This window comes from Rhincodon typus, chromosome 13 (genome assembly GCF_021869965.1).
Source record: "Rhincodon typus isolate 14 chromosome 13, sRhiTyp1.1, whole genome shotgun sequence".
In the NCBI taxonomy this organism is placed as follows: Eukaryota; Metazoa; Chordata; class Chondrichthyes; order Orectolobiformes; family Rhincodontidae; genus Rhincodon; species Rhincodon typus.
In genome coordinates this window covers 17,256,433-17,280,013 of record NC_063344.1, presented here as the reverse complement: position 1 = coordinate 17,280,013, position 23,581 = coordinate 17,256,433, and the positions used below count along the sequence as shown (strand labels likewise).

Here is a 23,581-nt window from a genome sequence, read left to right as displayed (position 1 = left end):
ATCCCTCTTCTATCCGCCTCCCACTCTCTCCCTATTTATTTCAAAACTTCCTTCCCCTCCCCCTTTTCTGATGAAGGGTCTAGGCCCGAAACGTCAGCCTGTCTGCTCCTATGATGCTGCTTGGCCTGCTGTGTTCATCCAGCCCTGCACCTTGTTGTCTCGGATTCTCCAGCATCTGCAGTTCCTACTATCTCTGACCATCCCATCTGTATCCTCCTGTAATCTACAGCTATTCTCCTCACTTCTGTATCATGTGTGAAACTCGCCGATCAACCTTCCTACATTCAAGTCTAAATCACTTGTATAAACCAAAATCAGCAGGAGCCAAACACTTGCTTTTGTGGGACCCCACTGGACACAGACCTCCGGTCAGTAAAATACCCCTCAACAGTCGCGCTCTGCTTCCTGTCACTCAGTCAATTATGGATCCAATTCACCAAATTTCCTCGGAATCCATGGACTTTTATCCTCACTATCAGTCTCCCGTGCAAGACCTTATCAGAAGCCTTGCTGAAGTCCAAGTAGATGACATCAAAAGCATTGCTTTTATCCACACACCTTGTCACCACTTGAAACAATTCAATCAAGTTGGTCAGATATAGCCTCCACTGAACAAAACCATGCTGACTGTTCTTGATTCATCCCCTCTCCTCCAAATGCAAGCTTAATTCTGTCTCTCAGAACTGCTTCCAATATTTTCCCCACCAGCGAGATTAGACTGACTGGCTTGTAGTTTCCCGGTTTATCCTTTTGCTCCCTTCTGAACAATGGTTCCACATTGGCTGTCGTCTGACACCTCTCCTCTGGGCAGAGAGGAATTGAGCATTTTCTCAAGTGCCCTTGCCTATTTCCTCCCTTGCCTAACCCAATAACCTGGGATATATTTCATTCAGCCCTGGAGGTTTAACTTCTTTTAAGCCTGCCAGACCACACAGAACCTCCTCTTGGTCAATGCTAACTTTGAAAATCATATCATGGACTTTCTTCCTGATTTCTATACCAACATTATCCCTCTCACAAACATTAAAATAAAGTATTCATTTAGAAGCCTATCTATATCCTCTGGTTCCATGCACAAATTACTGCTGTGGTCCTTAATGGATCCTACTCTTTCCCTTGTTTTCCTTTTTACCCTTAATGAACCTGTAAAACAATTTTTAGGATTTTCTTTACTTTACCTGCCAGTATCCTTTCATATCTCCTTTTTAGCTGTCCTAATTTGCTTTTTAAATTCCCTCTTCCACATTCTGCACTCTTGTAGGCATTTTGCTGTTTTCAAACCTCAGCGTCTGCTGTAAGCCTCCCTTTTCCTCTTAATCCAATGCTCTATATCCCTCAATATCTAACCTTTGGATGGCCCCAACCTTTTCTTTTGTTGGAAAATATTGGCCCTATACCCTGCTTATTTCCTCGAATGTATCCCACTGTTCTGAGACAGATTTACCTGAAAACATCTGCTCGCAGTTCACTCCGGCCATTTCATACCTGATCTTATTAACGTCAGCCTATCCCCAGTTGAGAACTTTGATTTCAGGCCCAAACTTGTCCTTCTCCTTAACAATCCTTGAATCCAACAGAGTTATGACTGCTGCCTACAAAACGTTCCCACAATGATATTTCAACCACTTGCCTGGCTTCATTATCTAAATTTAAATCTAGGATCACTCCCTTTCTTTTCGGGCCTTTCTACGTACTGGTTTAAAAAGCTGTCCTAAATACATTTTTAAGAATTCCGCTCCCTGTACCCTGTAGATCTTTCACACTATGACTACTCCAGTTCATTTTGTGGAAGATGAAATCCCTGACTATCACTACCCTATTATTTTGACACTTCCCTGATATTTGCCTCCATATCTGCTCATCTATTTCTCTCGGACTGTTAGGGATTCCATTTTACACTCCGAGCAATCGATTGCTCCTTTTTGGTTTTTAAGTTCTACCCCATATGGCTTAGTTTGAGGAGCCTTCTAAGACGTCATTGCACATTACTGCCAAGGCATACAAGGCTATGGGCCAAGTGCTGGAAAATGGGATTAAAATAGCTGTTTTTGGCTGGTGCAGATGCAATGGGGGCCACAGGGGCCTTTTTCTACGCTGTAGGTCTCTATGGTTCTATGATCGTATCTTATTGCTTTCTGTGGGATTTGCTATATATAAATTGGCTGCCACATTTTCTGTGTTCCAACAGTTACGATGTTATAAACAAGTACTTAATTAGCTGTAAATTGCTGATGGATGTTCCAAATTTGTGAAAGGTGCTTTATAAATATAATTCTTTCTTCTTTTTCTAGTGACACCTATTGTTTGTTTGGAAATGGCTCCACGACTCGTGACCTGCAATTTGATAATTGCTTAATCAGTTTGCCTGGCTCGCATTGTGAATGATTACATGTTGGTGCTTGTTAGCTTTTCTCTTAAGCTGTTTCCAGAGTGACTGACCTGGAAGTGCTTGATGCTAACACTTTGTTCAGGAAATTGAGAGTATGAATCCCTTAGCATTGATCTCCATTGGTTTGTGCTGAAAAGATTGAAATTTTAAACTGATTCAAGTGAGTGGGGAGAAGAGGCTGATTATTTCTGTTTGTTGATGCATACCCTTGTTGCAATGTTTCATCTCTCTGAGATCTGGTTTAGAGTGAAGGGCATTAATTTAACGAAAAATTACATCTTGTTTAAAATTGTTACTGTGTACACAAAAGTGGCTTAGGTCAGAGTCATACGGCATGGAAACAGACCCTTCGGTCCAACCAGTTTATGATGATCATAAACTTAAACTAAACTAGTTCCACCTACCTCACTTGGCCCATATCCCTCCAAACATTTTTTTTTTGTTCATGTACTTATCTAAATGTCTTTTAAACGTTGTAACTGTATCCACATCCACCATTTCCTCTTGAAGTTCATTCCGCGCACGATTCTGTAAGTAACAAGGTTGACCCTCATAGGGTTTTTAAATCTTTTTCCTCTCACATTAAAAATATGCCCCCTATTCTTGAAATCTCTTACCCTAGGGAAAATACACCTGCCATTCACCTTATCTAAACCCCTCATGATTTTATAAATCTCTACAAGGTCATCCCTCCACATCCTACGCTCCAATGAAGAGTCCCAGCCTTTTTTTTATAACTCAAACCCTCCATTCCCAGCAACATCCTGGTAAATATTTTCTGACCTCCGTCCAGCTCAGTAATATATCCTCCTATAGCAGGGCAACCAGAACTGGACACAGAACTCCAGAAGAGGCCTCACCAATGTCCTGTATAACCTCCGACATGATGTCCCAACTCCTATACTTAAAGGTCTGAGCAATGAAGGTGATTAATTAGCCAAGACAACAAGGTGCAGAGCTGGATGAACACAACAGGCCAAGCAGCATCATAGGAGCAGAAAGGCTGACGTTTTGGGCCTAGACCCTTCATCAGAAATTAGCCATATTTGCTGTATATATGATTAAACTTGAAGAGCAACAAAATTCAGGATACAATGTATTCTCAAACCTAACTGGAAATATCTGTCATGTCTTGACTTTGGCAAGTGTTTACCAGCTTAAGTATATCTCAGGCAGCACTGTGAAACCCGCAATTCTATTTTAATGGAATCAAACTTGCTTCAGATGGGGAGAAGTCAAATATCTCTCCAGTCAGATTTGGACCTTACTGTACACTTAAAGATTTTTAATTTGTTTTGACAACATTCAAGGACCGACTAAATCCCTTGTGTAGAATTGAAGAGATTGAGAGTTTCCAAACAAATCTTGTATAGAGCAAGCTGCAAAACTGTCGTCATCCACACATTACAGGCCATGTATGACTAGAGTGGTCAGTTAGGTTGGCACAGATACTCATAAATCAACCAGTCTTGGTCAGTCAAATATTCTTCCTCCCATGTGTGTTGAAAGAGAGACTGTGGAATACATTGAGCACATCCCCAACATTGACAGCCTCATCTCTCAAAAAGCCACCATTGATGAAGAAATCCAACACCCAATCAGCTACACCAACCCAACCTTCCTCAAATGATGCCAATGCCTATTTGACAACAGTGACCCCACAAGTCATCAAAGTGGCCTAGGTTGTTGTTGTTGCTATAGTGAGACTGGATGATGTATCCATGACAAGTATTTTTGATCACCCTCTCCAGGGATGTTATGACAAATTTCTGGATTCAGACTCTGGCCTCCTAGCCAACAACTACCTCGACTACACCTCCTCTCACCCACCCTGCTGTAAAAAATGCTATCCCTACTCTCAATTCCTCTGCCTCTGCCACATCTGCTCCCAAGATGAGGTGTTCTGCTCTGGGACATCCCAGATATCCTCCTGCTTTAGGGACCGGAATTTCCCCTCCTCTGTAATTGAGGGTGCCTTCAACCACATCTTGTCCTTTTCCTTCAAATCCCCTCCTCCCCCCGCCCCCCCCCCCCCCCCACACCCCCAACAAGAACAAGGATAGAGTCCCCTTAGTCCTCACATACCACCCCATCAACCTCCAAATCCAATACTTCATCCTCCAACATGTCGCCACGTACAATTAGACCCCACCACCGAAAAGATATTTCCTTTCCCACCCCTGCCTACTTTTCAGAGACCATTCATTCTGTGACTCCCTCGTCATCTCTACGCTCCCCTCCATCTTCTCCACCACACCTGGTACCTTTCCCTGCAGCCACAAGAGGTGTAACACCTGCCCCTAAACCTCCCCATCACCTCTGTCCAAGGCCCCAAACAATCCTTCCAAATTGCGCAGAGATTCACCTGCATTTCATAAACCTGATCTGTTATATCCATTACTCCCGATGTAGTGTCCTCTATGTCCGGAGACCAAACACAGACTTGGGGACCGGTTAGTGGAGCACTGCACTCTGCGTGCGCTAACCAACCTGACCTTCCGGTTGCCATCCATTTTAATTCCCTCTTCACTCCCTTAGTGACATGTCTGTCCTTGGCCTCTTCCACTGTCAGAGTGAGACCAAATGTAAACTGGAGGAACAACACCTGATCTTTCACCTTGGGAGCTTACAGCCCAATGGCCTGAATATTGACTTCACCAGCTTCAAAATCCCTCCACCCATTTCCTGTTCAGCCCTCCCCCTCCTCCTTGCCTCTCTGACCTGACCTAACCTGTCCATCTGCCTACTCACCTATCCAATCCACCCTTCCCACTGACCAATCACAATAACCCCATTCCTGCATCCACCTATTGCCATCCCACCTACCCTTTCCTTAGCCCCACCCCCCTCCCTCTCTTTACTTCTGGACTTGCCTCCTCCTCCCCAGTCCTGATGATGGCTTTTGGCCCGAAAGGTTGACTTGTGTGCTCCTCGGATGCTGTCTGACCTGCTGAGATTTACCAGCTCCACATATGTTGACTCTGGCTTCCAGCATCTGCAGTCCTTACGGTCTCCAAGCACTGTGTATCAGTGCCATATGAGAGGGTTAAAGGAATTCCATCTGTAATGCCTCTGCCACATCTTCCAGATTCAATGGGAGGACCATGTCAGCAAGAGCAAGGTAACTCTACTACCTTTCTCTCAAAACTCCTTCCAAACCAACTTTCAACTGGAAACTGTGTCTGGGCAGTGGAAAATTATTGCCCTGCCATGCCAATATTTTCTCAACTCACAAATTGTCACCATTAAAGGGCAGGACAAAGAAAATGCTTTAAAGACAGACTGAAGTTCTCCTTGACACGTGGCCACATAGACATTAATGATTGGGAGGAACTTGCTACTTATTTCTTAGAATGGTCACAGCTTGTCCGTTAAGGTGCATCATGCTTTGTGTTCACTTTTTTTTAATATATATCTTTTACAGCATTTGAACATAGCTGGCTAGGCCAGCATTTGTTGTGCATTCCTGCATTCCATTTGGAAGGTGGTGAGCTGCATTGTGAATCACCATAGTCCTGGGTATAGGGGCATCCACATTGCCATTAGGGCAGGAGTTCCTGGATTTGGGATTCAGCAACCCCGAAGGAATGATGACATATTTTTAAATTTGGATGGTGTGTGGCTTGGAGAGGAATTTGCAAGTGATTGTTCCTATGTATCTGATGGCCTTGTCCTTTCTCAGTGGTAGAGGTTTGTGGGTTTAGAATGTATTGTTGATGGAGGTGAGTTGTTGCAGTGCATCTCGTAGATGGTTCACCCTGTAGGTAATGGTCATCATTGGACAGAGTGAATGTTGAACAGTTGTGGATGAGATGTCAATGAAACAGACTGCTTTTTCTTGATGGTCTCAATCTTCCTGTGTTGCTGGAGCTGCACCCATCCAGGTGAGTGCGTGACTTGTGCCTTGTAGATGATTAACAGATTTTGGGAGTCAGGAGGTGAGCTACTGTTTGCAGGATTCCTAGCTTCTGATTCTGACCTACTGTTGCACCACAGTATTTATGTGGCTAGTCCAGGTCAGTTTCTGATCAATGGTGGCCCCCAAGATGTTGATCCGTGGAGGATTCGATGATGATAATGCATGTAAATGTCAAAGGGTGAAGGTTAGATTTTCTCATTGCAGTTAGTTATTGCCTCTCATTTTGTATGGTGCAAATACTATTTTCTAGCTATCAGCCGAAGCTGAATATTTTCCAGGCTCTACTGCATCTTGACATTTGGAATCATCTATATCTGGAGATTCACGGATGGTGTGGAACATTTTGCAATCATCAGTGAACATCTCTTTCTGACCACATAATGAAGGGAAGATCATTGAAGCAGCTGAAGGTGGTTGGACTGAGGACACGTCTCTGAGAATTAGTGTTCTTGTGTCACAGTGGTAGTGCCCATGTGTCGAAGCCAGGAGTCCCAGATTCAAGTTCCACCTGCTTCAGAGGTGTATAATACCATCTCTGAACAGATCGATTAGAAAACATCCACACTGAAGAATTCTTGCAGAGATGTCCTAGAGCCGAAATCACCGACCACTGTCGACCACAGCCATTCCATTTGAGATAGAAAAGACTCCACCTAACGTTTTCCTAATGCCTCCCAATGATTCTGGTCCTGCTAGGTCTCCTTGATACCACTCTGTGAAATTCTACCTTGATGTTAAGGGCTGTCACTCTCCCCTCACCTCTGCATGTAGGTTTCTTTGTCGAAGTTTGAACCAAGGCTGTAATGAGATCAAGAGCTGAGTGGCCCTGGCAGAACCCAAGCTGGGCGTTGCTGAGCAGATACTGCTTGATAGCACTGTTGATGACACCTTCCATCACTTTACTGATCATCAAGAATAGGGTGTAATTGGCCAGGTTGTATTTTCCTGTTTTTTTTGTGTATAGGACATACCTGGGCAAATTTCCACATTGGCATCTACCTGACAATGTTGTAGCTGTACTGGGATAATTTGATTGTTTATTTCAAAGAGCCAGCAAAGCTTATTGTGCTGAATGTCGCCCTCCCTATGTCTATAATTCGATGTAATCAGCACATTGTTAACTTCTTTGAAGGAATGCTGACTTATCATCAAAGTCAGGAGTAATTTCTCTTTGCTTTTCATTATCTACTGTTTACTATTGAAATAACTCCACAGAGGCTGGTGTCCCATCACCAAGTCACCCATTATTTACTTGTGCACAGCCAGCTGCAAGCTAGTCCCTAGAATGAGGAGACTCCCTGAAACTCCTGTTTCTAGCTGTCAGCCAGGGCTCCCTGATTTAGCCCAGGTTAATGACCCCTCATAGTCAATGGATCCACCAGTCCCTTGTTCCAATCACTACAGCTATCAAATGTGTTATCGGTAATCAAGATTCTTGATATATCATGGCTATTCGGAAAGTTGTGTTCTAAATTTTGAAGAATTATATCTAACTTCAAGTTTGATTTGAATTTGTAAATTGTGTGTTCAGGGGATATGTATTGGTGTTGAGTAGTAGCCATATTTCTTTTCAAATTTATGAGGCAACCTGTTCCTGATGATTACAGAAGTTAAGTCACTTCTTTTTCTTATTTAAAATGCTCTGTCTTCAGTTAATTGAGATGTTAAAAAATGGGGAGCCATCCCAATCATCTGTCTCTCACCTGTAACATTCTGTGTTAAACTCCCTGAGCCTTGATAGAGAAATTTGTCTTGCTGTCAATTTTTCTTAAAAAAAATTGAAGCATATTTCTGCTTTTGTTTTAGAATGCCTTGGTCCCTTTCAACCTTTGCTGTGTACATATTGACCTGTATTGTTGCAACAGTAACTCATCGGCTCAGCGCATCTGGTGAGCTTTTTAACTCTTGAATAATGAAATGTATTTACAGTATTTGTCCTGTTTTATTATGGAATGATATAATTGTACAGAAAAAAGATTGTTGAGCCCCTTCACACATCTGCCAGCCCTTGATAGAGTTACCCAATTAGACTCACTCTGCTGCTTTTCCTTCTGAGTTGCAGTCTGACCCTTTTCTGTGAACCATTATTTGGTAAGAAAGCTACCTCTTCCTGTCCTTGGTTTGGTGTGATGCGTTCATTTGTTTCAATCTGCATGTCCTCCGCTTTTATTTTTGCATCTGACAGTCTTTGGTTCAAATTCCACTCAGATACTTGTGCACACACTCTAAGCTGCCATTCCAGTGCAGTGTTGATTAGGTGCAGCACTCTCTGAGGTCGTATCTTTCTTTAGGTAAGACTTTAACTGAGTCCCTGTGTTCCTTGTGGCTGTAAAGAGGTCATTCACTAAAATCACTGATCTGGATATTCTCACGTTGTTCTTAGGAACTTGCTGTTGCAATATAAGTACCTGTAAACATTTTTAAATTCATCCACGGGATGAGGACATTGCTGGCCAGGCAGCACTTATTGCTGGTCCCTAATTGCCCAGGGGGCAGTTCAGAGTCAACCACATTGCTGTGGGACTGGTGTCACATGTAGGCCAGATCAGGTAAGGATAGCAGTTTCCTTCCCTAAAGGACGATAGTGAACCAGATGGGTTTTTCCTGACAATCGACAATAGATTCACGGTCATCATTAGATTCTGCCGTGGTGGGATTCGAACCCGGGTCCCCAGAACGTTATGTGGGTCTCTGGATTAACAGTCCAGCGATAATACCACTAGGCCATCACCTCCCCGCAAGAATATATATTAAAGTAATTTATTTTATGGTTTGGAGTTGAAGTTTTTGGTTTTGAGTGTATGAGGGTTTTTAATGATTAACTTGTCAGTATTTCTGGAGCCGCAATTTCCCAGAGTTCCTGGAGTGATAATGGCAGCTGTCATGAGGAGTTAATGGATTGCTCTGTACGTGGGTCAAATAGACAGCTTTTGTGCTGCTTGGTTCTGTGACACAAACAATGGACTGTATGGGACAGTAAAATAAATGAACATAATAACAGTCTATTAAGAAGTGCACATTGGACACGTACACAGCAAATTGAAATGTAAACCAATCTCTCTTTTTCCATAAGACAGCCCCAGCCTAATTAATAAACAGATTGTTGAAATTTAGTCCAACACATTTCAGAGTGCTGCGTGATCATCCTGTAGGTGATTGTTTATCTCTGGTCTCTATAACTAGCTAGTGATTGACAGACCACTGGAGTATTACTAATTGCTTGTGCTATCCCTTTCACAACTTCCGTATATCCCTAAGTCCTTTACATCAATTAAATATCTGTGAAGTGTTAGTTGCCAATTTGCCTGCAGCTAACACCAACAAACAATAATATGATCATCATAAGGTAGCGTTTCTCTGTAACGTTGATTCAGGGACATCTATTGTCCAGAGCACAGGGAAAATACTCTCCAAAGAATGCCATGTGATCATTTATACCTACCTGAGAGATCAAATGGAGCATCAATTTAATATTTCACCTAAAATAATGGCATTTAAAATTAGTGCTGCACTCTCTCAGTACTGCACTTCAATATCAAATCAAATGTTGAGCTCAGGTCTCTGGTGTTGAACTTGAACACAGGACCTACTGCTTCAGAGACAATAGTCTTATTCACATAACCCTGTCTTGCCTCCTGGGTACAAGTTGGCTCTTTTATGGCTAATTCAAGCCCAAGACATTTAATTCCCATCAAAGCCTTTTGTTGTGAGATTTAATGCCCGTATCCAAAAGTTTAGGCTCAAGCATGACAGGTTGAGAAGAAGGCAAAGTCGAGATCTTTAGGCTTGTTTTTCTTTGTAATGCTGTTTAGACATCGTAGTCATAGATATACCAGACTTTAATCTCATTCCATGATTAAAAGACTATTCAGATTTCAGGCTACTGCCTGACTCTCTCTATTTGGATTCAAGAGGCTTCTCCATGAGATTCCTTTTAACAAAGCCCACGCTGTGCTATTTAAGCCCAGTGATGAGCAGCTCTGTAACATCATAGCAAGTTTGCTCTAAAATCCTGAAGCCCTTTACAAACATAAATCAGTGGTTTAATCCATTAGTGACTGTAGTACAAGATTTCAGAGTTACTATCACGCAGCCACCAGAGAAAATACATCATGATTAGGTTAATGCCTGGAAAATGCAATGTCCCCACTGATTTGTGGGAATCACTTGTCCAAGATTGCCAAAATTAGAAGAAAAGCATCTGCAAAGGTGCCAACCATCTCGAGAATCTCTGACCGACCCAAGTGGAAGGAGCATGCAAAAGCCTATGCACCCTACCCACTTCCCTATTCAAACACCACTTGCTTCAACCGTGCCAGGGATATATGGATCCAGCATGGAGTATTAGTTACCTCAGGACCCATCCTCTGGAGTAGAAGCCAATCAGTCATCCTTGTTTTTTGAGGGACTGCGAAGAAAAGAGCTGGCAAACCCAGAACAACAAGGCTTTTAGCATTGTAACAGAAAGTAGGGTATAAAAAGATTTTGAACTGCTTTAATGGTGTGAAGTCCCTAAGTAGATTGCAATAACAGACTGTAAACATACAATCATTATCACCTGGAAGTGCTCATGAATTATGTAAAACTTGCATCACTGAGACAGGCCACTTGATCCATCTGCTTCATGCTGGTATTTATTCTCCATAAGATCCTCCTCTCACCCAATTTTAATTTCACTCCATCAACATATCCTTCTATTCCTTTCTCCAATAAGTGTGTATTTAGGTTCCCCTTACATCCATCTAACTACCCTCTGTAATATAAGCCCTACGTTCCCACTACACCAGTTTCTCCCGAATTCCCTCATAGACTTATTTGTGACAATCTTATATCTGACAGACTATAGTTTTAACATCCTTAAATATCGGAATATCTTTATAAACTTGACCGATCAAACACCGTTGCAAATTTATAGACCTCTACCAGGTCACCCCTTGGTCTGTCTTTCTCAGCAAAAATAGACACAGTCTGGTGCCAAATGTAGAATCTGTGTGAAGAATAAATGCCAAACCCCAGTGGCAATGATGTGCTCACTGCACAATCTGTAACGTTGCAATAGATTAGAATTTATGTACATGAAGTAAGAATATAAAATCACACAGAATGTGTAAATATCACATTGTACCCTTGAGCCATAAGAGTGTAGGGAAACCCAAAAAGAATTTGTATCTTCATGCATGAGGCTTTCAGAATAAGGTCGATGAACTGATGTTCCAAATCAAAGTTACAAGGATTTCAAACTAGTTAAGGGAGGAGGGAGGGTTCAGCAGCGGTTATTAAAGTTTCCAGAACAAATAATAGGGTAGAGCATGGAAAGAGTCAGGAATCTTACTTCAGGCACGGTAGATAAAGGGATAAATATGAGAATGGGGAGGATGGTCAACACAGGACTGAAGGCATAGTACTTGAGTGTGTGCAGTGTATGAAACAAAGTAACTGAGCTTGTAGTGCAGATTGAAATTGGTGAGTATGATGTTGTGGGCATCACAGAGACGTGGCTGCAAAGGGCTAAGGGCTGGGAACTAAATATCGATGGACACGAGTCCATTCAAAAGAACAGGCAGATGGGCAGAGGGGGAAGGGTGCCTTTTTTAGACAGAAATGAAATAAATTGATAGCAATAAGTGATATAGGGTCAGAAGGCATAGAATCTGTTAGGGTAGAGTTGAGGAACCACAAAGGAAAAAGGACTCTGATGGGAAGTGTGCACAAGTTTCCTAGCAGTAGTCAGAATGTGGGGCAGAAAATAAATCAGGAAAAAGAAAAGGCATGCAAAAAAAGGCACTATTACAATAATCCTAGGATCTTCAATATGCAGGTGGACTGGGTAGATACAATTGGTAGCGGATCCCAAGAGAAGGAATTTGAGGAATGTCTACAAGATGGCTTTTCACAGCAGTTTGTGGAGAGGCCACTAGGGAAATTCTGGAATTGCTGATGTGGACTGAAGCACTAGGTGAGGAGCTTAAGGTGAAGGAACCACCGGGGGCAGTGACCATAAGTGACGGAATTCACCCTGCAGTTTGACAGGGAGAAGCTAGAATTTAATGTACAGGTATTACAATTTGTAAAAGCAACTACAAAGACAGGATGGAGGAGCTGGCCAGAATTGGTTGGAAAGGGAGCCTCGCAGGGAAGACTATGGAGTAGCGATGGCAGGAATTTGTGGGGGTAATTCGGGAGGCACAATAGAAACTCCTCTCCAGGAAGAGGAAACATACGAACAACCATGATTGACCAGACAAGGCAGAGTCAGCACAACAGAAAAAAACATACAATGTGGTGAAGATTAGTGGGAAGCCAGAGGTTTGGGAAGTCTCTGAAAACTGGCAGGGGATAACTAAAACAGCAATAAGGGGGAGAAGATGAAATATGAGAGTAAGCTAGCTAGTAATATAAAAGATTGCAAGAGATTTTTAGAGATATTGAAGAGAGGCAAGAGCAGACATGAACTGCTGGAAAATAAGGTTGGAGACATAGTAACAGGGAACAAAGAAATGGCAGAGGAACTGAACAGGTACTTTGTATCAGTTTTCATGGTAGAAGATGCCAGTAGCATACCAGAATATTGAGAGATTCAGGGGGCAGAGTGAGTGTAGTGGCCATCACTAAGAAGAACATGCTAGGGAAGCTGAAAACATCTGAAGGAGGATAAATCACCCATACCAGATTGACTACGCCTTAGAGTTCTGAAGGAGATAGGCGTCTTTTCAAAACACCCAACACCACTTTGAGACTCACCATCCACTCTGTCCTTCTCCTTTGCGAATATGGATGCGAAGTATTTGTTAAGGACCTTACCCACTTCCTGTAGCTCCACACATGAATTTCCTCCTCTGTCCTTGAGTGGACCTAACTTTTCCCTAGCTACCCTCTTGCTGCTTATTTATGTATAAAATGTCTTGGAATTTTCCTTAATCCTGTTAACGAAAGACCTTTCATGGCCTCTTTTAACCCTCTTAACTCCTTGTTTGACTTCTACCAGACAAAGGAACTGAGGGCATTGTTGCTGCATTTGCAGGTGACACAAAGATCATGAAGTGGGGGCAGGTCATGTTCAGGAGGTGGGGAGGCTGCAGAAGGACTTGGCCAGACCAGGCGAGAATGTATTCCATCGGGTAATTCTATGTGGGGAAACTGTGAGGTTATGCAATTTGGCAGGAGAACAGAGGTACAAACTATTTTCTAATTGGGGAAAGACCATGGAAATCTGAAGCACAAAGGGACTTGGAATCCTAGTTCAGGATTCTCTTAAGGTTTGGTGAGCAGTTAAGAAGGCAAATGCAATGTTTGCATTCATTTCAAATGGGCTAGAATACAACAGCAAGGATGTACTGCTGAGGTTGGATAAAACTCCAGTCATTTGGAATATTATGAGCAATTTTTGGATGTGCTGGCCTTGGAAGGGTCCGGAGGAGATTTATAAGAATGATCCCAGGGATGAAAGGCTTTTCATATAAGTGGCAGTTGAGGATTTTGGGTCTGTACTTGATGAAGTTTAGAAGGATGAGGGTGATCTCTTTGAAACTTACAGAATATTGAGAGGCCTGAATAGACTGGATGTGGAGAAGATGTTTGCACTAGTAGGACAGACTAGGACCTGATGGCTGAGCCTCAGAGCGAGGAGACCACCCTTTACAACTGAGATGAGGAGATACTTCTTCAGCCAGAGCATGGTGAATCCATGGAATTTGTTGCCAAGGAGAACGTGAAGACCATGTCATTGAGTGTATTTAAAGACAGAGGAAGATCCTTGATTAGTAAGGGGATCAAAGGTTACGGGAAGAAAGCCGGTAAATAAGGTTAAGAATGATCGAATGGCAGAGCAGACCTGATGGGTTGAATGGCCTATTTCTCCTCCTATATTTTATGACCTTACGGCTGTCCAATTTTTTACTTGCTCAAATTGTCACCCTCAAATCTGAGATGTCCTGAGTTTGTAAAGTATATTACAGAATTGTATATTTCTCTGTTTTTATTGGATTGTTATCAAGCTAGAATGCACAGAAGAGTTGCTATATGTGACCCAACATAGTTCAGCATTCTGGAGACAGTAAGGACTGCAGATGTTGGAAGCCAGAGTCTGTCGGTCTGAGGCTAGAAAAGCACAGCAGGTCAGACAGCATTCAAGGAGCAGGAAAGTCAATGTTTTGGGCCAAAACCCTTTGTCCTGTTCAGCCTTCTCATTGTCTTCCAGACACCATGAGACCCTTGATGACACTTTCCTCTGATCAATTCCAGGAATTCACGACAACTTGGGAGTATCCATCCCAAAGTACTTTACAGCCAACAAAGTATCTCCCCAAGTGAAGTCATCATTATCATGGAAGCCAACTTGTGTACAGTGATATGATCCCAGAAGTTATGACTGGACAAGTCAGATCCCAGACTGAAATCTAGTTTGATGGATCGTGTTTTTATTTAACAAGGTGGTCTTTCACTTAAACTGCAGATTGGTTTTAACAAATAAACAGAAGTTTATCATGCAAAAGAAATGAAGATAAAATAGAATAAACCAAGCAATTTATATACAACACAATATGAAAGATTTTAAAACACGCTGTTAAAATACAGTTCCATCTATCTCAACACCATCACCTTACAGTACTTAACACCAGAAAGAGTTCCTTTCTCGATCACAACAGCTAATACAAACCTATTCTTTCAATTCCTGGGCTTGAGAATTCAATTGTCTTTTTTTTTTTGATTAGTCATGCAACTGAGCTTAGACCTTCATAGCTTTAAACAGCCCCTTCAGCGTTCCAATGAAACACGACTCATCTGGAACTTTCAAACTAAATTGAGGTATCCTAATACCTAACTGTTTGAAATTAACTCCTTTCTCTGGAGAAAAACTGTTTCTTATATTGGTGAGGTGAAATTTCTTCTCTCAGAAGTTATTGAATTTGTAGACTTTTTTTACCACGGAGGGCTGTAGAGGTTGGGTCATTATGTATATTAATGGCTGAGGTAAACATATTTTTAATCAGTGAGGAAATTGAAGATTGTAGGGATAAGACCGGAAAGTGGCATTAAGGATTATCATGGTCTAATGAATGACAGAGCAGAATTGATGAGCTGAAGGGGCTATTACTTCTCCTGTGTTTTATGGTCTTTATACTTCTGTATTACTATGAGCACTCCCATTGCTTTTTGTTCTGGGCTCTGTTTTTCCATTTGTTCCACTTCCTTCCCCCTCCTTCCCTCCACTTCTCAACAGCTTTAGAATGTCGGGTTTTGAGCCCTCTTCCATTCTAAGGAAAAGTCATTGGACTCAAAATGTGAAGATTCTCTCTCTCTGTCTCTCTATCTTGACCTTGACCTTAACCCATTCCTATATACGTATGCTCCTCCAGCACTATTATCCCCACCTTCACACACCCATCCCTGAATTTTCCATTTAATGAACCATGTGTATCTCCTCCTTAAAACCAATTCTTTGGTTAATCTTTTGGTCATCTCTCCTAGCATTTCCTTTGTGTCCCATGTCTTGGAATATTTTACGTAGATCATATCAATGCTGGTTGTTGAAATCAACTGCCTTCTCTTCTAAGACTATCCCTCATTTTTTATCCGCATGTTTGTTTTTTTTTGGTTCAGGACAATGCATGGACTGGGATGTGGATAATGTCACCGAAGTGAAGGCCTACAGTGAGGAGCCAGCGAGGGTTAGCTGCCCCCTCTTCCTGACCCACTCCAAATTAAGCTACAGCATGGCCAATGACTCGGGACTAACACTAGTGTGGTATAAAACCAGACAAAATGGAGAGCTGGAAGAGCTGATAGACTTTGACCAAGCAGGGAATCGAATCACAAAGAAGCTGGAAGTGCTGTGGTTTTGGCCAGTGTTTGCTAATGATTCTGGGAACTACACCTGCATATTGAGGTATTTTGCTTGAAAATGTTTGATTTGAAGGTTTTTGCCACTTATCAAGATTTTTGCACAGTTTTGCATTGGAGCTGATGGCTGTGATATCACAGAACCATACAATACGGAAGGAGGCCAGTCAATCCATCAGGACACTGCTGCCTTGTTTCTTTGGAAAGAGAAATCTGTTTATTCCACTTCCACTGCATTTTGTTAACCTTTTGGGCATTGATCTAATTAATTATTATTCGAAAGTCACTCTTCATTCACTTCCAGCATGTTACTGCTAATTGTAACTCATTATCTTGTTTCGTAACAGCAAACGTTTCTCACTTCCTCTTCTATCAATTACATCGAAGCAGCTTCCTCTTACTGGATGTCTTGACCAAGCGAACTGTTTCTCTTTATTGATTCCTGTTTTGTGCATTAAGGGCTTGGAAAGGAAAGTAGGTCAGAATTTTAGAGAATTGTCGAAGAGGAGTTAGAATACTTTTTGGTCTTGTGTTGCTTTGTTCATTTCTTGTGCAGTTCTGTGGTCTGTCTGACAAAATGACAGGCTTCATTTGTATTGTTGGCTCCAATAGGCCAGGAGGTGGAATTGTCTTCATGAGGCCTGGGGCTAAGAACTTTCCCACTGATGGCAATCAGTTGGAATTTACCATCTGTTTTTATTTTTTTTCTGTGCGGTCTGTTAACTTGGTATTGAAAGTGGGGGGGGTAGATACACACATGTATGCGCGCACACACACAATGCCCCCTTACCCCCTTGGATCCTCTGAGTGCAGGAATGTTACCAGCTGATATATGTGTAAATGGTGGGTGTATTGAGAGGGGTTGAACATGATGAATGTAAGCTACTGAGATAATCAACGATGTCACTGTGACCTTCGTGATCTTGTTGTGAAGTACCAGGAAGAAGTTAGACAAATGGAAATTCCTGGAAAGGCTCAGCAGGTCTGGCAGCAACAATGAAGGAAATCTGAGTTAGAGTTTCAGGTCAGACCTGTTCAGCTGGTAGCACCCTGCTCCATAGTTTACCATCAGGTAGAGTGTAGCAAGAAGCCTACATTAACAGTTACCAAGATGTTAGGCCTCTGTTTGTATCAATAATTGAACAAACCATATGATCAAACAGTGGGGAAATCTTCAATCAGGGCTTCTCAAACTATAGAATACACCCATCACACCGCGCCCCCCACTCTCCACCCCAAACCGGTGTAGTTAGCAGCCACAATTGTGAGGCTGTAAGTTCCAAGGTAACGGGAGCTCCATCTGAGTGCTAACAGATGCATGGTCCCTTTTTAAACCTTGGAGTTGTTCTTTGAAATAATGGGCTGGCCTAATTGATCAAGCCTCAAGACCTGAATCCTGTCCTGAAAAGCCCAGTCAGAAAGTAGGTGTATTTTACTTAAGAGCTCTGTAGATTAAACAGTCCCTCCCATGCTCTTTTCACACATTTCCCACCTGCTTTACCAGCCGCAACCCCTCACTGTCACACATCTACCTACCCACATCTCGGACTGGGTCATGGCAATTTTCAAGTATAAAATAGGCTGACATTGGGAAAACGACATTGAGAAAGCCAGTAAATGCTGTAAGCACAGGGCCTGTGCAATGATAAAATGTAAATAGCATGGGTAAGGAGGATTTAACCATATTGGAAAATAAAGCTCCTTTTTTACAACAGAAAGGGGCACAAAGTACAGTTGGTCTCCTAAACAGGGCTGCATTGATTAGAATCTTCTCTCTTGTTAACTTCATCCTAGGAACACCACCTATTGTCTCAAGGTGGCTGTACCCCTTCTGGTCATTCAGAAAGGACACAATGATTGCAACAGCAGTAAGGAAATGATTTTCCCTGTTCAGTTGGCTCTCGGAGAAACCAAATACTTGAGCTGTCCAGACACTACTGAGTTCTCCAAGTCTTCAGTCAACTCAACAGTTGCCTGGTATGCAAATGAGGCCCCTTCGGAACACCACACAAAGGACCAGGGTCAGGTATGGAACATTTATGGCGTATTGCAGTTCACACCGGGATTCCAGGTTATTGTGGTTACTTGTACTTTTATGTGATGCACATTTTAGAGTCGAGCTATGGACAGTGAAGGTAGAAGATCCAATCTTTATTCCACCATGTGCCTGACCAGGAATCTCTCCCAAACTAATTGTCTGCCATTGGTGCTTGTTGGAAAGATTTGTAGTTTGACTGTATTATGAATGCACATTCCTCGTCCGCCAAGTCCTGGAGTGGGACTCGAACATGGAGAACCTGGTTCTGAGGCAGGGCACTACTCACTCCTCCATAAGACCTCCATGAATTTTGCCATTGGTCAGTTCTGATGGCTACTCTCCTTCTAACATAGGAAGCACTCAGGGAAAATAGCTGTGATCATTTAAGCAGTTGTCCTGCACTTGTCAATCAGTCCTCAAAGCATATTTTTTAATAAACAAATCTATTTACCTACTGAAGGACCCAAGGGGCCTTGAGTTTGGGGTCTGTGCTGGATCTGGTTGCCAACTCCTTCAGGTTGATCATGAATTGATGAGGAATTGAGGATTGATTTCCAGGACACTTTCATAAGCAAGCCCTGGAAAAGGATAATTGGGATATTTTAAAAATAGTGTTCCAGTTTATTTTGTGCTCAATCTAAATTGCTTTTTTTTTAAAAACGATTTTATGAAGAGAGACTGAGGAAGTGGGAGGAAGAGGACTGTTTGACTGAAGTTGGTTGAGAATGGTCTATTTGCTTCTCAAATGGTTGTGGAAAAGTGTGGCAGTCCTGAGAGTTGCTATGCGAAAGCAGCATTGCAACATAGGGCTTAGCAGCAGGAGAAGGCAAAATAACCATTTGTACAGTATGTACCTTCATCACATGTATGCATGTACCTACAGAAGTGGAAATTGATTGAAACAATCTCTGTCAGTTTTTTCTTTACAATGGCTTAGTGATTCCATTCCTGCCACTATCACAACTCTCCCGGATCACCAAGTGTTGTAGACAGCATGGATCTGTGATCCAGTGATCACAGATGTACCAACCTGCCACCATCAATGGAAACCTTGCACTTACACAGAAAAATGATCATCTAACTCTGTAAAGCCGATCATTGGCCAAAATACTATTTGACACAATTTAGAACAGAGTATTCCAAACTTGGTCTCTCTTCGTCGATCTGTTAAACTAATGCAGATCTGCTTTTTGGCAGTCAAGTATAGGCAAACCTCCCCAGTCATCACTCATCAATGCTCCCAGGAGTGCGAGATGCATTACTTGGAAAAACAGCCAAGGTGAAAGAAGCCCATGACTGCATGCAGGTCATGAATCACCCAATCTGCATATTGGACAAATGTTTGAATACATTATCCAACTGATGGTAGCTGAAATTCAACAGAAATCTTCAGCATATGCCCAGATCCATGATCGTTTCACATCTGAACACCAAATGGCATCAAAGTACGATGAAACAGATGCATAATAAGAAGCACAGTAACAGAATTGCAACTAGAATATAATCCAAGATGTAAAACAAAAAAAAAGTGACCTTCGCCAGCATTCTGAAAACACAACAGCATCCAGCAAATATCACTATAACTAAACCTGGATAGATAAACAAATAACAGATATATTTCAGGGGCTTGTAAACTGTTGTATTGCTACCTGTCTAAAGTACATTCAGAAGTAGGGTTATTTTCATTTGTTGAGGTGTAAATAGCTTGATTCTTTAAGAGTAAATCTTCAGTCAGAATTGAAAGGGTATTTTTATGTACCTTTTTGAGGGAGTGTGTCTTAGACACAGTTGATAACTCCAATAATATTTTCCCCAGCAACCACTCCTGGTAGTATATAATATTTGCTACATCTACAGTATGTTGTACTGGGTAACAACTGTCTGAAGCATTTTACTGGCACCTATCCTCTTCTATATTTGCTCTGTCTTAGGCCTATATAGTGACCAGTGCTAGAAGATTCACCATGTAGAGTTTTCATAGCAGAGACACTGTTTTTAGATAATAAGAAGGTTTTTTTTTTTGCATGATAGCAATATGTACAATTACATTAGGTCAGGCATATTACCAGGACCTAAGGGAGCCAGTACAGATACTTCTCCGAGAGCTAATGTAGAACTTCCTGTCTCCACCCAGAGACTGTGCAACATCAGTAGAATAAGCTAATGTAACAGGAATATTAGCCCCTACAGAACTATTAGCTTATGCAACAACTGCACAACTCAACAAAATGTAATGTTTTATTTCTGTGATTTAGCAGGCTATCTGAAGTAGCTATGGTAGAGATCATATGTAATGATTGACAATACTATGGCTTTAAGAGGTATATTTTATTTTTCCAAGAGGTTGAGACCAGGGTAATGAGGGGTCAGTTCCAAGCCAATAAAATCAACAGCTTGTGAATCCTTGTGTTTTATTTTTGGAACATTAGAAGCAGCATGAATGGGTGGAGTCAGGCTCTCTCAGAATCGGCGTTTTGGTTTAGCTTTCAGTAGTTTTGAAGCTGCTTGTGGATGTTGCGACAGCTAAAAGCTTGGGTTCTCTCTGCTGTCAGAATCACATGTGAAACAATCTGTTTTACTGAATTTGCCTTTTCCAAGGGTGTGTTTATGTTATATTTTACTAGATTGTAAAATTGCTGCCTAGTAGTTAAGTAATCTATTATTCTGTTAAGTTTTCCAGTAAAGTTCAAGTTAGACCAATCCTTCCTCCTTTTGTTTACATTTTAACCAGAGGTAAGAATAAAGTATGTTTTGCTTAAAGCTGAGTAGTATGTCCAACCAAATTATACCGGGAACACAGCACCTTACACTTTCCTTTAAATAAGTTTTAAAAATAAGGTCTAAGCTATCCCTTTTATATATTTGAGGGGGTTTGGTCTGGTACGTAACATGATCTAGTGAATATTATCTGCATGTAGGCTTCAAACATAGAATCCACATTATTGTTTCACCAATCCTTGTGTCTGACTAATACATTCTTCCTTTAAAAGGAGTTACATTTACTTATAGAAAATTGTTTCAAGTTTACATTTACTGCTCATTTAAGCATTTTATGCAATGTTCAGCTGGAATGTCTCCTTGAGGCTGAAGTCTTCTAAACTTTGGGAAGACTCCTGTACTGTTATAAACTTGGTTGCTCTCTTCTGCATTCAACATGTAAATGGTTACTTCAGTCATTGTTGGTTCCGTAGGTATGCTGCTGGCACCCTATTCTGCCTCACACAGTCAACTCTGCTGCCTGTAATTGTTTCATGAATCTACAATTCCTCAAGGAGCAGAAATTCCCTGCTGCTAAGTTCCGCAAAGACTAAAGCCCAATGTCTTCAGTGCTGTCTATGAACTCTGTTCCTGAGACACTGACTCTGTTCCTCCTCTTGGTTGTTGTCTGAGACTGATTCAATCGTATGCACTACATTTCTATTAATTCTGCTTATCCTTGCATGCAGTTTCCTGAAACCAGTTTTCATTCCTGCCCTCAACGATCTCATACAGTTTATTTGATGTTGTGTACTTTTTCTTTTCTCTAAACAATGTTGCTCATGATATTTTTTTTAAAAACTAACTTGGTATGTGTGAGAGTTGGTGGTGAGGCCTTCTTTTTTTAATGGCATCTCTATTTGCCCTTGAGAAGGTGGTCTTGAGTCACCTTCTTGAACCACTGCAGTGCAGTTGGCAAGGGAGTTCCAGGACTATCACCCAGTTACAGTGAAAGTGCAAAGAATTCTAATTATAATTCAGGATGGAATATCTGACTTGGAGGTGATGGTGCTTCTTTATCCCTGCTGCTTTTGTCTCTCTAGGTTGTCAAGGTCCCTTTCGAGAATAATGAATTTAAGTGATCCAAGATGGCTACATTTTTGTGACTAGTATGTGATTGGACAATATCAATTTTGTGTTTTAAACAGGTATAAATGAGAAACAACCCAATGTTATTTGTTTTGGTCTCTTTTTTTCTTCCTTCTTTCTTTTCCACTTAGGGGTGTTGGAGAGTTGAGAAAGTGGTGGACATGGTGAAAGAGACTGAGGGTAAACTGCTATTCTTAATTGTAAGAGAATACCACAAAGGAGAATACACTTGTATCACAACAATGACACAAAGAGAACGGCCTTACAGTCTGACCAGAACCGTCACCATCTCGATTTGTGGTAAATCTTCCTTTTGACTTAGTGCACAATTTCTTTCCTGATCCCAGAGCCTTGGGCTAATTATCAGGCTGATGATTCTTGTCTTAATCTGAGATTTTTGTTTGACCACAGCTAGCCAACAGGAACTGAAGGCACCGGTTTTAATTTTGCCAAAGATTGATCAACAGATTAAAGTGGAACACGGTGAGTGAGGTCTTCTGCCATTATTGTGTTTGTGTTTGGTTTTTGCAAAATTTAGCAGCATGAGGGAATTTAAATAATGCACCTGTAAATTGTCAGTGATCAAGTTGATCAATGCAAGATCTTGTACAAGATGGCAAGCAGTTTGTAAGAAAGATTTCAGCAACATGTTTCACATGTCCTCCCAGTAGTCAGTCTGTAATTACTTAGTGCCTCTTGATGTTGTAAATTACCATGTTGTACTGTGGGCAGGAAAGCACAAGCTAGACTGTGTCAAAAGAAAGTTCATCTTTGTAGATGGAAGATGTGTGGCCCATACAAAACTTTCAATAACACTTTCTTTTACCTTTTGATGAAAAGTACTACAAGAAATTTTGCTGAAATTATGACATGCTCAAATGTCACATTTTGCCCGCAAAAATGGCCTTCTTTTGCAAATAGAGATCACAGAATAAACATGTGAAAGTAAAGTTACCTTTGTTTGTGGGAGAGATTGACATGTTTATCAGATTGTGACATTGTTATTTTCAAAATGTTATTTTCAATTTCTCTCCTAGGTCAGGAAGTAAATTTAACCTGTAGGATGTACTTCCATTGTATCCACAATTCACCCACAAATCTCTGGTGGACTGTCAATGGACAACATGCAGAGGACCTAACTCCAGCAATAAAAATATTTCAGAGGTACTTTTGAACCTCCTAAAGATGGGTTTCTACTTATTAAAAATATAGCTTCTGGCTGTTACACTGATACACCCTGGGTGGAATTGGCCAAGCTCATGCCAGAGGTTGGGAAATTCTAAAATTCATGTTGCAACCAAAACCAATTGCTTCAATTTTTACTCTGATTCAAAAGTCAGTTTGCCTAAGTGGGCTTTGCCAACAAGAGAGGCAACAGTTTGATATACTGGGAAAAGTGAGTTTTTGGAAATTTGCGTGTGTGTTTGGTAAGAGTGGAAAAATTCCTTTCTGAAAACTTGCTCGTTCTCTTAGGTTGAGATAGTAAGAACTGCCGATGCTGGAGTCAGATAACAGTGTGGAGCTGGAGGAACACAGCAGGCCAGGCAGC

General features: G+C 41.5%; 1 protein-coding gene across 1 annotated transcript in view; it reads left to right on the top strand.

The window, feature by feature from the left end:
• Positions 1–23,206, top strand: part of LOC109913741 (interleukin-1 receptor accessory protein) — a 38,651-nt gene extending 15,445 nt beyond the window's left edge. Inside the window, exons 3-8 of the mRNA XM_048604535.1 lie at positions 8,115–8,197; positions 15,909–16,194; positions 17,943–18,174; positions 22,164–22,332; positions 22,444–22,515; positions 23,070–23,206. Coding sequence (XP_048460492.1) covers positions 8,115–8,197; positions 15,909–16,194; positions 17,943–18,174; positions 22,164–22,332; positions 22,444–22,515; positions 23,070–23,206 — 979 coding nt within the window. The remainder of the gene's footprint in view (positions 1–8,114; positions 8,198–15,908; positions 16,195–17,942; positions 18,175–22,163; positions 22,333–22,443; positions 22,516–23,069) is intronic.
• The last annotated feature ends 375 nt before the right edge of the window (positions 23,207–23,581 follow it).